The sequence below is a fragment of the Salmo salar genome, chromosome 13, assembly GCF_965601325.2.
Source record: "Salmo salar chromosome 13, fSalSal1, whole genome shotgun sequence".
Classification (NCBI taxonomy): Eukaryota; Metazoa; Chordata; class Actinopteri; order Salmoniformes; family Salmonidae; genus Salmo; species Salmo salar.
In genome coordinates, this window is record NC_138303.1 from 79439404 (window position 1) to 79455229 (window position 15826).

General features: G+C 43.8%; 1 protein-coding gene across 6 annotated transcripts in view; it reads left to right on the forward strand.

Annotated features, from left to right (window-relative positions):
- Nucleotides 1–15826, forward strand: part of ncor1 (nuclear receptor corepressor 1) — a 121982-nt gene that overhangs the window by 48180 nt on the left and 57976 nt on the right. For all 6 annotated transcript variants that reach the window (XM_082960352.1, XM_014137923.3, XM_082960354.1 and 3 more), the window contains exons 9-12: nucleotides 1333–1399; nucleotides 11765–11937; nucleotides 14979–15069; nucleotides 15553–15731. In XM_082960352.1, coding sequence (XP_082816478.1) covers nucleotides 1333–1399; nucleotides 11765–11937; nucleotides 14979–15069; nucleotides 15553–15731 — 510 coding nt within the window. The remainder of the gene's footprint in view (nucleotides 1–1332; nucleotides 1400–11764; nucleotides 11938–14978; nucleotides 15070–15552; nucleotides 15732–15826) is intronic.

Sequence of the window (15826 nt, forward strand, 5' to 3'; positions counted from 1 at the left end):
CGTGTTCAATTTGGTTTAAATAATGCAAAAACAAAGTGTTGGAGAAGAAAGTAAAAGTGCAATATGTGCCATGTAAAAAAGCTAACGTTTAAGTTCCTTGCTCAGAACATGAGAACATATGAAAGCTGGTCGTTCCTTTCAACATGAGTGAGTCTTCAATATTCCCAGTTAAGAAGTTTTAGGTTGTAGTTATTTCTCTCTATACCATTTGTATTTCATATACCTTTGACTTTTGGATGTTCTTATAAGCATTTCAGTATTGCCAGCCTAATCTTGGGAGTTGATAGGCTTGAAGTCATAAACAGCGCTGTGCTTCAAACATTGCAAAGAGCTGCTGGTAAACGCTGGAAAGTGCTGTTTAAATGAATGCTTATGAGCCTGCTGCTGCCTACCACCGCTTAGTCAGACTGCTCTATCAAATATCAAATCATAGACTTAATTATAATGTAATAAACACAGAAATACGAGCCTTCGGTCATTAATATGGTCAAATCCTGAAACGATCATTTCAAAAACAAAACGTTTATTCTTTCAGTGAAATACGGAACCGTTCTGTATTTTATCTAAATGGTGGCATCCATAAGTCTAAATATTGCTTTTACATTGCACAACCTTCAATGTTATGTCATAATTATGTACAATTCTGGCAAATTAGGAAGAAATGGTCTTCACACAGTTCGCAACGAGCCAGGCGGCCCAAACTGCTGCATATACCCTGACTCTGCTTGCACAGAATGCAAGAAAAGTGACACAATTTCCCTAGTTAATATTGCCTGCTAACATGAATTTCTTTTATCTAAATATGCAGGTTTAAAAATATATACTTGTGTATTGATTTTAAGAAAGGCATTGATGTTTATGGTTAGGTACACATTGGTGCAACGACAGTGCTATTTTTCACGAATGCGCTTGTTACGTCATCTCCCGTTTGGCGAAGTAGGCTGTGATTTGATGAGAAATTAACAGGCACCGCATCAATTATATGCAACGCAGGACAAGCTAGTTAACCTAGTAATATCATCAACCATGTGTAGTTAACTAGTGATTATGTTAAGATGGATTGTTTTTTTATAAGATAAGTTTTTAATGCTAGCTAGCAACTTAGCTTGGCTCCTTGCTGCACTTGCGTAACAGATGGTCAGCCTGCCACGCAGTATTCTCGTGGAGTGCAATGCAATCGGCGTCCAAAAATGCCGATTACCGATTGTTATGAAGACTTGAAATCTGCCCTAATTAATCGGCCATTCCGATTTAATCGGTTGACCTCTAGTCCCTATAGGACCTAGATCGGCGCACACCTCACTGAACAAACCGTTTTTCTCTCTCTCCCAGTAATCAAGTGATGAGGAAGAGGCTGATTCTGTTTTTCAAGAGAAGGAACCATGCTCGTAAACAAAGGGTAAGTCTCTCTCCCAGCTGTTGAGGGCTGCAAGGGAAGGAAACTTCAAGGCATGTGCTGGATGCTTTGACCAAAATACAGAGACTCATACACATGCGCGCACACACACACACACACACACACACACACACAGCCTCATGGACAGACTGACTGACATGCTGTGCTCTCATAGAGATGACCCAAACTGACCATGGCCAATAATACTTTGATTGTTTACCCCATTGCCAAGCTCTTTTACTTTATGCATGTACAGTATGTTAAACTGCATCACATTACTCAATTTGGTGTCATTTTAATGTCTTCTGACACCAATTGAATTTGAAAGCAATAGGTGGCAACCACGCACACTAGCTTGAATTTATATGCCCACTTATTGGTTTCATAATTTCTTGTTTGACATGTTTGTAACACTTAGGGCTGTCCCCGACAAAAGAAAATCTTGGTCCACCGAAAGTCGTCTATTCTTTCGACTATTTGATTGATTTGAATGTGTATTTTTCCATATATAAACACACCTTATGTGTTTGAATAAAATCAACTATATATGCATTGAGGTTCTCTGATGCTTTAAGCACTCTGCTTGATGAAATATGACACAAATGACTCGAGGGAGCCAAAGATCAAGATGACCAGAAGAAAAAAAACTTAGCCTGACCCAACCATCCTCCACCTGCTCCTACTCACTTTTTAAGATTCTGCCTTTACTCTCCCGAACTTACCGGTAATAGGCTACATGAGGAGTCTGCAACCTTTCTCAGTTGGAATGCAAATTTATCTTAACAATTCTACCAATCTGTGTGCCAGTTAGTGGTTTTCATATGCACATTTTCGTGGAAAAGTTTCATTTAATTTATAATAACGTGTTCGTATCTCAATCATTTGTCATGTGGTTTATCAAAATTCTATCCAAGTCGAAATGAAAGTGATGCAAATTAAAAAAGTTACTTCTATTGCCATTGCCAACTATGTAAAAATACCCAGTAAAGCCAACAAATATAAACATGGCAGCCTGCAGGCAGTGGCGGTTCTAGACCATTTCAACTGGTGGGGGGCCAAGCTGGGGCCAGTTGTACTGTTAGAGGGGCCAGTTACATTAGACGTTATTGTTGTCATATCGTTTTCTGCATTGCAGGCATTAGCAGGCAAAAGACCATGTTCATAATCATCATCGTTGCCACTGTCTAATAACGGATGCAAAAAAAGAACGAAAGCTAAAATTATTTATGTAAAAATTATTTCATACTCCACATTTAGGGGGGCCACAAGGGGGTCCAAAATTGTTGTCACAGGGGCACTGCCCCCCCTGTGGTCTGTCAGCAACGAACTTGAAACATTTTATCAACTGTTAACTTTAATGGGTCCAGCCCGAAGCTTAAGCTAGCAAACTTGCAACATTTTATAAAATATTCTAGGGCCCTCAGTTTCCCGCACCGGTGAGCTTGGGACAGACGCAGCTGTAGGCTATTTACGCAAGGGAATAGAAGTAATCAGGTCGGCCTATTTTATGACGTTTCCACTGGATCAGAGCATGACATTTTTTTCCTTTCACGCTGAGTAGTTATCGAAAGGGAGAGAACTGGAAAGATTTTTCAAATACATTAAGGAACTATTGTCATTCTCAATGGATGTAAAAACAGACTTAGTTTGCTTGCTGTTTGAGGAGAAGAAAACATTACTTTGAGAAGCTCCACAGCTCAATAGTGGTTGTGCATTAAGCCAATCAGATCCCCAAATGTGCACATTTATATGCCTACATTTGCTTGCAGGCCAGGTAGCCTATAGGCCTACTTCAATGCGTAATCAGGTGCACGTCCTAACTGCTCCAAACAAAAGACAATGACTAAATTGACAAAACTCACATATGAAATTAACCAAAACGTGTTACTCACAAGCGTAGCATAGGTTGTGCACTCTGCAAACAGTGTCCACTCCAAAAATGAAAACGGTAAAAGACTGTGTAAAGGGGTGCGTAACTGGTGGCAGTGAAGTCAGACGCAGGAGAGCAGAACTAGGTAATAGCCAGAGCAGTTTAATTTCGAAACCAACGGCATAAAGAAATAACCAACATGGGTACAAAAACCGACGGGCACCAGTAAACATGTGCACAAGCACTTACAACAAACAATTCCACACAAAGACATGGGGGGAACAGAGGGTTAAATACACAACACTTAATGAGGGAAATGAGAACCAGGTGTGTAGGAAAACAAGACAAAACAAATGGAAAATGAAGTGGCTCGACGATGGCTAAAAGACCGGTGACACCTCCACCTGCCCGTTACTCTCGGGGTGAAAACCCGAGGTAAGGCTGATCAAGACCCCCAGACGTTCCATGAACGCCCTCCAGACCCTCGAAGTGAACTGGGGACCCCGATCAGACACTACATCCTCAGGCACCCTGTAGTGCCGGAAGACGTGCGTAAACAAGGCCTCCGCAGTCTGTAGGGCCGTAGGGAAACCGGGCAGAGGAAGGAGACGGCAGGACTTAGAGCAACGATCCACAACAACCAGGATCGTGGTGTTTCCCTGTGATGGGGGAGATCGGTCAGGAAATCGATCGACAGGTGCAACCATGGCCGTTGTGGAACGGTTAACGGGTGTAACTTACCTCTGGGCAGGTGCCTAGGAGCCTTACACTGAGCAAGAGGAAACATAAACCCTCATGTCCTTGGCCAAAGCCGGAACAGTGCGTCTGCCTTCACGTTCTAGGAACCTGGTCTGTAAGAAAGTGTGAAAACAAAACAGGTGAAAAACATGGCCCACCTTGCCTGGCGAGGGTTCAGTCTCCTCACTGCCTGGATGTACTCCAGATTGCGGTGGTCAGTCCAGATGAGAAAAGGGTGTTTAGCCCCCTCAAGCCAATGTCTCCACGCCTTCAGAGCCTTGATGACAGCCAACAGCTTCTGGTCCCCCACGAGCTTCGGTGGTGTACACGAGCGCTGAGAGAGCACGACTCCTGTCCCAGCCTCGGACGCGTCTACCTCCACTATGAACTCCAAAGAGGGATCCGGATGGGCCAGCACGGGAGCCAAGGTAAACAGGGCCCTCAGGTGACCGAAAGCCCTGTCCGCCTCAGCCGACCACTGCAAACGCACCGGTCCCCCATTTAGCAGTGAGGTAATGGGAGCCGCTACCTGACCAAAACCCCGGATAAACCTCCGGCAGTAATGGGCAAACCCTAGAAACCGCTGCACCTCCTTTACCATGGAGGGAGTCGGCCAATTACGCATGGCTGAAATGCGGTCACTCTCCATCTCCACCCCTGAGGTGGAAATGCGGTACCCTAGGAAGGAGACTGACTGTTGGAAGAATAGGCATTTCTCAGCCTTGGCGTGCAGGTCATGCTCCAACAGTCGACCAAGCACCCTGCGCACCAGGGACACATGCTCGGCGCGTGTAGCGGAGTATATCAGAATGTCATCAATATACACCACAATACCCTGCCTGTGCAGGTCCCTGAAAATCTCGTCTACAAAGGCTTGGAAGACTGATGGAGCATTCATCAACCCATACGGCATGACGAGATACTCATAGTGCCCTGAGGTCGTACTGAACGCCATCTTCCACTCGTTTCCCTCCCTGATACGCACCAGGTTGTAAGCGCTCCTGAGATCTAGTTTGGTGAAGAAGCGCGCCCCGTGCATTGACTCAATCGCTGTGGCTATGAGCGGTAGCGGGTAACTGTACCTCACCGTGATATGATTTAGGCCTCGGTAGTCAATACACGGGCGCAGACCTCCCTCCTTCTTCACAAAAAAGAAACTTGATGAGGCGGGTGACGTGGAGGACCAAATGTACCCCTGACGCAGGGATTCGGAGACATATGTTTCCATAGCCACCGTCTCCGCCTGTGACAGGGGATACACATGACTCCTGGGATGTGCAGCGTCTACCAGGAGATTTCTCACAATCCCCCCGTCGATGGGGTGGTAATTGAGTCGCCTTTTTGGAGAAGGCGAGAGCCAAATCGGCATATTCGGGGGGAATGCGCACGGTGGAGACCTGGTCTGGACTTTCCACCGTAGTAGCACCAACAGAAACTCCTAAACACCTCCCTGAGCACTCTCGCAACCACCCTGTGAGAGCCCTCTGTTGCCATGAAATGGTGGGGTCATGACGAGCTAACCAGGGAAGGCCTAGTACCACGGGAAACGCAGGAGAGTCAATGAGGAAGAGACTGATTCTCTCCTCATGACCCCCCTGCGTCACCATGCCTAGGGGGATGGTAGCTTCCCTAATTACCCTGGACCCTAATGGTTGACTGTCCAGAGCGTGAACTGGGAAAGGCCTAACCAGTGGAACAATAGGGATCCCTAACCTATGGGTGAATGCTCTGTCGATAAAATTCCCAGCTGCGCCTGAATAGACGAGCGCCTTATGCGGGGAAAACTCAGGAAAGTAAACATGCACAAACGGGTGTACAACAGAGGGCTCTGGATGAGAGTGGTGCATGCTCACCTGGGGTGACGCCAGAGTGCCCTGCCTGCTGCCTCGACCCCTAGAGGAACCAACCCGGCACAACCAGCAATGTGACCTCTGCGGCCACAGATGGTACACGTGAAAGCCCCTCACCCGGCCTCCCTGAGCGCAGCACCTCCCAGCTCCATAGGCACCGGAGCGGTGGTGCTGGGAGAGGGAATCGACAGAGGCCTCTATGGACGTCCGCGGGTGACCAGCAGGTTATCCAACCGAATGGACAGGTCCACCAGCTGGTCGAAGGTGAGGGTGGTATTCCTGCAGGCCAACTCCCGATGGACATCCTTGCGCAGGCTGCAACGGTAGTGGTCGATAAGGGCCCTGTCGTTCCATCCCGCTCCTGCGGCCAGGGTGTGAAATTCCAGGGCGAACTCTTCCCCTGCCTCAGGTGGAAAAGACATTCATCCGCCGCTCTACCCTCTGTAAAGGGGTGCGTAACTGGTGGCAGTGAAGTCAGACGCAGGAGAGCAGAACTAGGTGATAGCCGGAGCAGTTTAATTTCAAAACCAACGGCATAAAGAAATAACCAACATGGGTACAAAACCCGACGCGCACCAGTAAACATGTGCAGAAGCACTTACAACAAACAATTCCACACAAAGACATGCGGGGAACAGAGGGTTAAATACACAACACTTAATGAGGGAAATGAGAACCATGTGTGTTGGAAAACAACACAAAACAAAAAATTAAAAGTGGAAAATGAAAAGTGGATCGACGATGGCTAGAAGACCGGTGACGCCGAACGCCGCCCGAACAAGGAGAGGAACCGACTTCGGTGGAAGTCGTGACAGATTGGAATAATATATTGAATGAATTAACAGAAATGATTGCAACCAAACAAACATTGTAGATTAGAAATGATAGAAATTAACGGTAAATGTCCTACTGGTGATATATGTAATAGGGAATTGATAAAACACTAACAATCAAACAATGAATGTGCACAAATTGGCATCAGAGAGCGCATTCTGGAGCGAGATGTCCATTGTGCATCTTAGCCACACTCCCCTTCTTTTTGGATCGTGCCATCCCCGCGGCCTCCGCAATGGATTAGTTCACTGAGATGGACACGAATATGACAGATGTCTCGTGTGCCATTCAAATGAATATATACACTGCTCAAAAAAATAAAGGGAACACTTTTAAACAACACAATGTAACTCCAAGTCAATCACACTTCTGTGAAATCAAACTGTCCACTTAGGAAGCAACACTGATTGACAATAAATTTCACATGCTGTTGTGCAAATGGAATAGACAACAGGTGGAAATTATAGGCAATTAGCAAGACACCCCCAATAAAGGAGTGGTTCTGCAGGTGGGGACCACAGACCACTTCTCAGTTCCTATGCTTCCTGGCTGATGTTTTGGTCACTTTTGAATGCTGGCGGTGCTTTCACTCTAGTGGTAGCATGAGACGGAGTCTACAACCCACACAAGTGGCTCAGGTAGTGCAGCTCATCCAGGATGGCACATCAATGCAAGCTTGTGGCAAGAAGGTTTGCTGTGTCTGTCAGCGTAGTGTCCAGAGCATGGAGGCGCTACCAGGAGACAGGCCAGTACATCAGGAGACGTGGAGGAGGCCGTAGGAGGGCAACAACCCAGCAGCAGGACCGCTACCTCCGCCTTTGTGCAAGGAGGAGCAGGAGAAGCACTGCCAGAGCCCTGCAAAATGACCTCCAGCAGGCCACAAATGTGCATGTGTCTGCTCAAACGGTCAGAAACAGACTCCATGAGGGTGGTATGAGGGCCCGACGTCCACAGGTGGGGGTTGTGCTTACAGCCCAACACCGTGCAGGACGTTTGGCATTTGCCAGAGAACACCAAGATTGGCAAATTCGCCACTGTGCTCTTCACAGATGAAAGCAGGTTCACACTGAGCACGTGACAGAGTCTGGAGACGCCGTGCAGAACGTTCTGCTGCCTGCAACATCCTCCAGCATGACCGGTTTGGCGGTGGGTCAGTCATGTGGGGTGGCATTTCTTTGGGGGGCCGCACAGCCCACCATGTGCTCGCCATAGGTAGCCTGACTGCCATTAGGTACCGAGATGAGATCCTCAGACCCCTTGTGAGACCATATGCTGGTGCGGTTGGCCCTGGGTTCCTCCTAATGCAAGACAATGCTAGACCTCATGTGGCTGGAGTGTGTCAGCAGTTCCTGCAAGAGGAAGGCATTGATGCTATGGACTGGCCCGCCCCTTCCCCAGACCTGAATCCAATTGAGCACATCTGGGACATCATGTCTCGCTCCATCCACCTACGCCACGTTGCACCACAGACTGTCCAGGAGTTGGCGGATGCTTTAGTCCAGGTCTAGGAGGAGATCCCTCAGGAGACCATCCACCACCTCATCAGGAGCATGCCCAGGCGTTGTAGGGAGGTCATACAGGCACGTGGAGGCCACACACACACTACTAAGCCTCATTTTGACTTGTTTTAAGGACATTGCATCAAAGTTGGATCAGCCTGTAGTGTGGTTTTCCACTTTAATTTTGAGTGTGACTCCAAATCCAGACCTCCATGGGTTGATAAATTGGATTTCCATTGATTATTTTTCGTGTGATTTTGTTGTCAGCACATTCAACTATGTAAAGAAAAAAGTATTTAATAAGATTATTTATTTCATTCAGATCTAGGATGTGTTGTTTAAGTGTTCCCTTTATTTTTTTGAGCAGTATATTTTTAGATTTGTTACTACTCAACAACAACAACAACAACAACAAAAAAAAGTATGTTCTCTCTAAATAAGCTTCGGTGTACAAGGGTCAAAGGTCAAATACACTGCATTTCAAACAGTCCTCAATAATCTAATGAATTCAGGATGTGTGAAATTAGGCAAAATATAAGCCCCACTAATTATTTCATTATTTTATCAAAATTGTTTAACCTGCTTTTTTGCAATAATAATAACTGATCTGGCTTTCAAGTCTTTCAATGAAAAATGTCCTTTTTGTTACAAATTTAACTAGAACCATGCATAATGCACATTCACTAATAATGACTAACTTGTTGTAGCAGGCATTATAGGAAATTAAGACAGGTCTCATAAACAGTCTCTCAAGCACAAACCCATGTGCTAGTGAGTAGCCACCTACTCTTTATAATTCAAGTTTAGCCAACTTTGATCTATTTGCTAACTAAGGTAGAACCGTTTTTAATTGTTATGAACACACCTGCCTGTCTCCAACTGTTTGATCAGCATGCTTGCCTGTCCACTTTGTTCAGATGTTGAAAGTAAGTGGCCTACCTTATTTCTCAGAATGAGAACTAGTGGCCAAATCCTTATATACAGTTGAAGTCGGAAGTTTACGTACACCTTAGACAAATGGGTTTAAACTCAGTTTTTCACAATTCTTTACATTTAGTCCTAGTATAAATTCCCTGTCTTAGGTCAGTTAGGATCCCCACTTTATTTTAAGAATGTCAAATATCAGAATAATAGTAGAGATAATGATTTATTTCAGCTTTTATTTCTTTCATCACATTCCCAGTGGGTCAGAAGTTTACATACACTCAGTTAGTATTTAGTAGCATTTCCTTTAAATTGTTTAACATGAGTAAAATGTTTAGGGTAGCCTTCCACAAGCTTCCCACAATAAGTTGGGTGAATTTTGGCCCATTCCTCCTGACCGAGCTGGTGTAACTGAGTCAGGTTTGTAGGCCTCCTTGCTCGCACACGCTTTTTCAGTTTTGTCCACACATTTTCTATAGGATTGAGGTCAGCGCTTTGTGATGGCCACTCCAATACCATGACTTTGTTGTCCTTAAGCCAATTTGCCACAACTTTGGAAGTATGCTTGGGGTCATTGTTCATTTGGAAGACCCATTTGCGACCAAGCTTTAACTTCTTGACTGATGTCTTGAGATGTTGCTTCAATATATCCATATAATTTTCCTCCCTCATGATGCCATCTATTTTGTGAAGTACATCAGTCCCTCCTGCAGCAAAGCACCCCCACACCATGATGCTGCCACCCCCGTGCTTCACGGTTGGGATGATGTTCTTCAGCTTGCAAGCCTCCCCCTTTTCCCTCCAAACATAACGATGGTCATTATGGCCACACAGTACAATTTTTGTTTCATCAGACCAGAGGACATTTCTCCAAAAAGTACAATCTTTGTCCTCATGTGCAATTGCAAACCGTAGTCTGGCTTTTTTTTATGGCGGTTTTGGAGCAGTGGCTTCTTCTTTGCTGAGCAGCCTTTCAGGTTACGTCGATATAGGACTCATTTTACTGTGGATATAGATACTTTTGTACCTGTTTCCTCCAGCATCTTCACAAGGTATTTTGCTGTTATGGTATTGATTTGCACTTTTCGCACCAAAGTACGTTCATCTCTAGGAGACAGAACGCGTCGATTTCCTGAGCGGCATGACAGCTGCGTGGTCCCATGGTGTTTATACTTGCGTACTATTGTTTGTACAGATGAATGTGGTACCTTCAGGCGTTTGGAAATTGCTCCCAAGGATGAACCAGACTTGTGGAAGTCTACCATTTTTTTCCCTTCTAAGGTCTTGGCTGATTTCTTTTGATTTTCCCATGATGTCAAGCAAATAGTCACTGGGTTTGAAGGTAGGCCTTGAAATACATCCACAGGAAAACCTCCTATTAACTCAAATGATGTCAATTAGCCTTTCAGAAGCTTCGAAAGCCATGACATTTTCTGGAATTTTCCAAGCTGTTCAGGCACAGTCAACTTAATGTATGTAAACTTCTGACCAACTGGAATTGTGATACAGTGAATTATAAGTGAAATAGTCTGTAAACAATTGCTGGGAAAATGACTTGTGTCATGCGCAAAGTAGATGTCCTAATTCACTTGCCAAAACTATAGTTTGTTAACAAGCAATTTGTGGAGTGGTTGAGAAACGAGTTTTAATGACTCCAACCTAAGTGTATGTAAACTTCAACTGAAGTTGTGTTTTATGCTTATTGCAGATGTATAAAACTAGACAGCTTCTGTGGCTAATATGCTGCTAGTAGTACGTGGTACCTTAATGCAGCGTACGACAAACTGATCATTATATTTCCAGAATCAATGTTCATTGATAGGCTACTCTTGTTTTCTAGTGTCTGCTCTGCGCACATTGAGGAGTTGAAAAATAAAAAGGGTCTCGTTAAGGTTAACTTCTCCTCTATTACAGTAAAATAATGTCTCTGTGTTTCATGGATACCATTTTTATCTCTCTGTGTCCAGAATGAGACAAGTTCGAGTTAGTTTCGTGAGCCAATGCTAACTAGTTTTTGCGCAAAGACTGGAAGTATTCGGGATCAGCTAGCATGCTAAATCTAGTCTAATCACCCCATGTGGAAACGTTATACATTTTTGTAAATGATGAAGGTAGGTGGTTATGGTTCGGTGAGTGCAACTTTTAGCAGGCTGCTTCCAGGCAGGGTCAGACAGACCTTTTGGACTCTGAACAATGGCAGCAGAGTGCGCAGCATGGCCACCTGCCAAGAGGAAGGTGGATTGTGATTGTTTGGCCCTTGCTAGTCGAGAGTGGAAACAAGGCTGTATTGTCCTCCCTGTATGAGACTCTCTCCATATCTTCTAGTCCTCTCTTTTTCTCTCTCTGGTTAATGTCCATTATTTGTCAATGCTATAATGTTCCATCTCAAACATCTCACATTTTAAGTCAAGATGGCTAATGGAACTCTGGATTTCACAGTTGTGGCCAGAATTATTTTGGAGAGGCGTGGTGAAATAATGACAAATAGGACAGGGTATCATCAGCACAAGATTTGTGATTTTGGATACATTCTACTTATCCATTTGCTTACAGAGCCATGAGAGCCATGAGTAAGGTTTGCTTTAGGTCGTTGTCATCATGTTGTACCTCAACATCCAGATCCCCTTTTACAAACCCGTATTGTGTGGTTCAGGAACAGAACATCTGCCAGCGCTACGACCAGCTGATGGAGGCGTGGGAGAAGAAGGTGGAGCGGATGGAGAACAACCCGCGTCGCAAGGCCAAGGATGGCCGCACCAGGGAGTACTACGAGAGACAGTTCCCCGAAATACGCAAGCAGAGAGAGCAGCAGGAGCGCTTCCAGAGGTAAATTGAGGGAATGGGTAACTGGAATTAAACTTTTCTCTTATGCTGCCTGGAGGCTACGATGCAGCAGTAGAGCTGGGATAAATCTCGAAAGTATTCCATCGATTGCTTGCTTCTTCTCTCCTCGCTGCCTCCTCAAAATGCATTGGCAAGGATCCCCTCCTACTGAAAACACAGGATAGGTGAAAGAAATACAATCAATGCCTCGTATTATAAGAAGTTGCTATCACCTGTCCAGTTTCTTTTAGATCAGTGCAGAATGATGGAGAGGAAACAAGGAGGATGCCTCTTTGCACTATTGAGATGCGTGCTAGGTGGTGTGCTGCAGGCAGATCAGCTGGCTGTGTCAGGGGTCAGTCCAGCCAGCGTCTGGCTGTTCCTGGCACACAGGCTTGGGTCTTTCTCTGAAATCTTCTAGCAAGGCAGGTCAGGGATGTTAGTTCAGACTGCTAGTACTAGACCAGGCAGTGAAAGTAATGATTAGCCAGAAAGGTCTAGCCGATTTTCTTTATTTACATTTTTTTTTTTTTTTACCCATTTATTTGTACCCCAATGTCCGTGTTGTGTATTTTAGACTATTTCCTTTTGAGGATTGGTCTCATATTTTGGATGCTATCATTGTAACTGTAAAGAGTCAACATTAGGGGCAGGATGTGTCATGGAAGGTTGATTCATTATGCCAAACATTCCAGATTTAAAAGTTCATCGTATCCTTTTTAGAAGTATTTTTCTACAGGCGAGAGAAGAGACATTGACATTCTACTATAAAGTAATTTCCCCCTAGTTTGAATGATTTCAGTCAACTTAGAGCCATTACCTTTAGGCACAACATGTTGACTGTTTAATTTGATTAATGATCGCTTTTTGCCTTTTGTTTAGTGGTAAAAAAACAACAACTAAAAAACAATGGGGCCATTGTTTCCCCAGCAGCACAATTGCACATTAAGTAATAAACCACCCTTGCAATTCCTTCAGAACATTAAGGAAGTATCTGTTCATGTTTTTGGTCCTTGTGGTTTTCAGTTTCCACTTCAAAGGCTTTCGTAAAACTCTACTTTAAATTTCAACTTTAAAAAAAAATCATTACATATTTTACAGTGCCTTCATAAAGTATTCACACCACTTGACTTTTCCACACAGCCTGAATTAAAACTTGATTAAATTAATATTTTGTTTCACTGGCCTACACACAATGTCCCATAATGTCAAAGTGGAATTATGTTTTTAGACATCTTTACAAATGAATAAAAAATGAAAAGCAGAAATGTCTTGTCAATAAGTATTCAACCCCATTGTGGCAAGCTTGCTTAACAAGTCACAATACGTTGCATGGACTCTGTGTGCAATAACACTGTTTAACATGATTTTGAAGGACTACCTCATCTCTACCCCACACATGCAATTATCTGTAAAGTCCCTCAGTTGAGCAGTGAATTTAAACACAGAGACCAGGGAGACATTGAATATCTATGCCAAGAGTGTGTAAAGCTGTCATCAAGGTGAAGGGTGACTACTTTGAAGAATCTCAACACTTCTTTGGTTACTACATGATTCCATATGTGTTATTTCATAGTTTTGATGTCTTCACTATTATTTTACACTGTAGAAAATAGTAAAAACAAAGAAAATCATGGAATGAGTAGGCATGTCAACTTTTGACTGGTACTGTAAATTGGCTTAAATCCATGGCAACACTTGAAAATGGCTGTCTAGCAATGATGAACAACCAACTTGGCAGAGCTTTAAGAATTCTTTAAAGAATAATGTGCAAATATTGTATAATCCAGGTGTGCAATGCTCTTAAGCCTTGTTCACATTGGCAGTTTGAAGTGACTCTAATCCCATTTATTTGCATATCTGATTCGAATCTGTCAATTTTCCTGTAGTCTGAACAGCCAAAAAGCACATGGAGTTAAATAGTTCAATCCTTCGTAGCTGGTTTGACGTCATATAAATACGATTCCTGGTCATGTGACTTGTTTCTGAATGGTCAAATCTGATTTATTTGCCCTCAAGTGTTTTTTAGACTTATTCCGCATATCTTTTTGCTGGCTAGCTACACTGTTGACAGTTTGACAAGAACATGCGGGAGCTAACTAGCTTGTTAATTATTTACAAACGATTTAGCTGTTTTAGCTTTCTAGCACATTCACTAACTAGCTAGCTAGTTGACTGCTGTGGCTAGCCAAAAAGGACTTGTTTTGAAAGTTGGGTCATGTTATCCTTTGAGGTTTTAAGTGTTCTTACCCTACGCCACTCCACACACACCCATCGTTACTATGACAACTAGCGTAGCCTTGTCAGTAAATTACTTCTATCTGAACACACCCAAATCTGATTTGGTCACTTGTAACCGGCTGTTTGGACAGTCGGTAGACCAAAATAAAACTGATTTGAGCTTGCAATGTGAGCAGGGATTTAGAGACTTACCCAGAAAGACTCACAGCTGTAATCGCTGCCAAAGGTGATTCTAACATGTACTGACTCAGGGGTGTGAATACTTATGCAAATGTATATTTCTAATACATTTGCAAAAATTTCTAAAAACATGATTTCACTTTGCCATTAGAGGGTATTGTGTGTAGATGGGTAAGAGGAAAAAACTATTTAATCAATTTTGAATCAGGCTGTAATACAACAAAATATACGAATAAGTCAAGGGGTATAAATACTTTCTGAATGCACTGTCAATGGTAGGTGGTTGAGAGGGAAGTTAACTTCCTGAATGCTAAAGCAACTTCATTTATCAGCAGACCTAATGTTTTCCAAGCTTTGTTTGCAGATTTCTCAGAAAACCGGTTTGATACAGCTCGATTGAGCCTTTTTCCTTGAAGTGAAAAGGTGACAGAAGGGTCATGAGGGAGGGAGGGAGGGAGGGAGGGTCACCCTATGTGACAATGTGATGGCACCTACCCAGTATTATGTGGAGGATGCGCAAGAGGGAATAATAGGGGTTTTGAACAAGATTTAATCTGGTATTTTAAACAGTCATTTTGATTCCTGTAGTTTCTTAATTTCCTTGTGTTTTGTTCTCCCACTAGGGTTGGTCAGAGAGGAACTGGAATGTCTGCGACCATCGCCAGAAGCGAGCATGAGATTTCTGAAATCATCGACGGCCTTTCTGAACAGGAGGTGAGTGCTGTTAACTTTGAAACATCTCCGTTTGTCTGTTGTAGCTTTTGTGGAAATGAACACACTTCACAAATGTGAACATTCTTCACTGAACCATTGCCAAGTTTGAGTATTATTATGACCAAAGAGGTTGTCACCACCAACTGCCCAAAGATCCCCTCACAGCATAGCCCACACTGATGTCATGATGGTCAAGACACTCTACTGATTATGAGTAGTTACATTACACCGCTAAACACATTACCACTTCCCCTAGTTCTTAGGAAGTGTAGCAGCGTCATTGGCTACGTCCTGTTCTTCACTTTTCTCCTGAAGTGTGCACACTTCCTGTAATGGATTTCACAAGGGTTAGAACTCTCCATGCTTTTAAATTAATAACACTTGGTGAGAAGGGTTGAGAATCAGGATGCAGCCATTGAATCAAGTTGTAACAAGGTTAACAAATGTAATCTCTAAACCCCTCCCCTCCCTCTTGTCCAATAGAACAACGAGAAGCAGATGAGACAGATGTCCGTCATCCCGCCCATGATGTACGACACAGAGCAGAGGCGAGTCAGGTTCATCAACATGAACGGCCTGATGGACGACCCAATGAAGGTGTACAAGGCTCGGCAGTTCATGAATGTGTGGACCGAACACGAGAAGGAGATTTTCAAGGAAAAGTGAGTTTGGTTGTCCTTAATAGGTTGTCTATAGAGTTGTCCTTTTTTAGTTACTTGTCGTCCTTTTTTAGTTACTTGTCGTCCTATCTACAGTA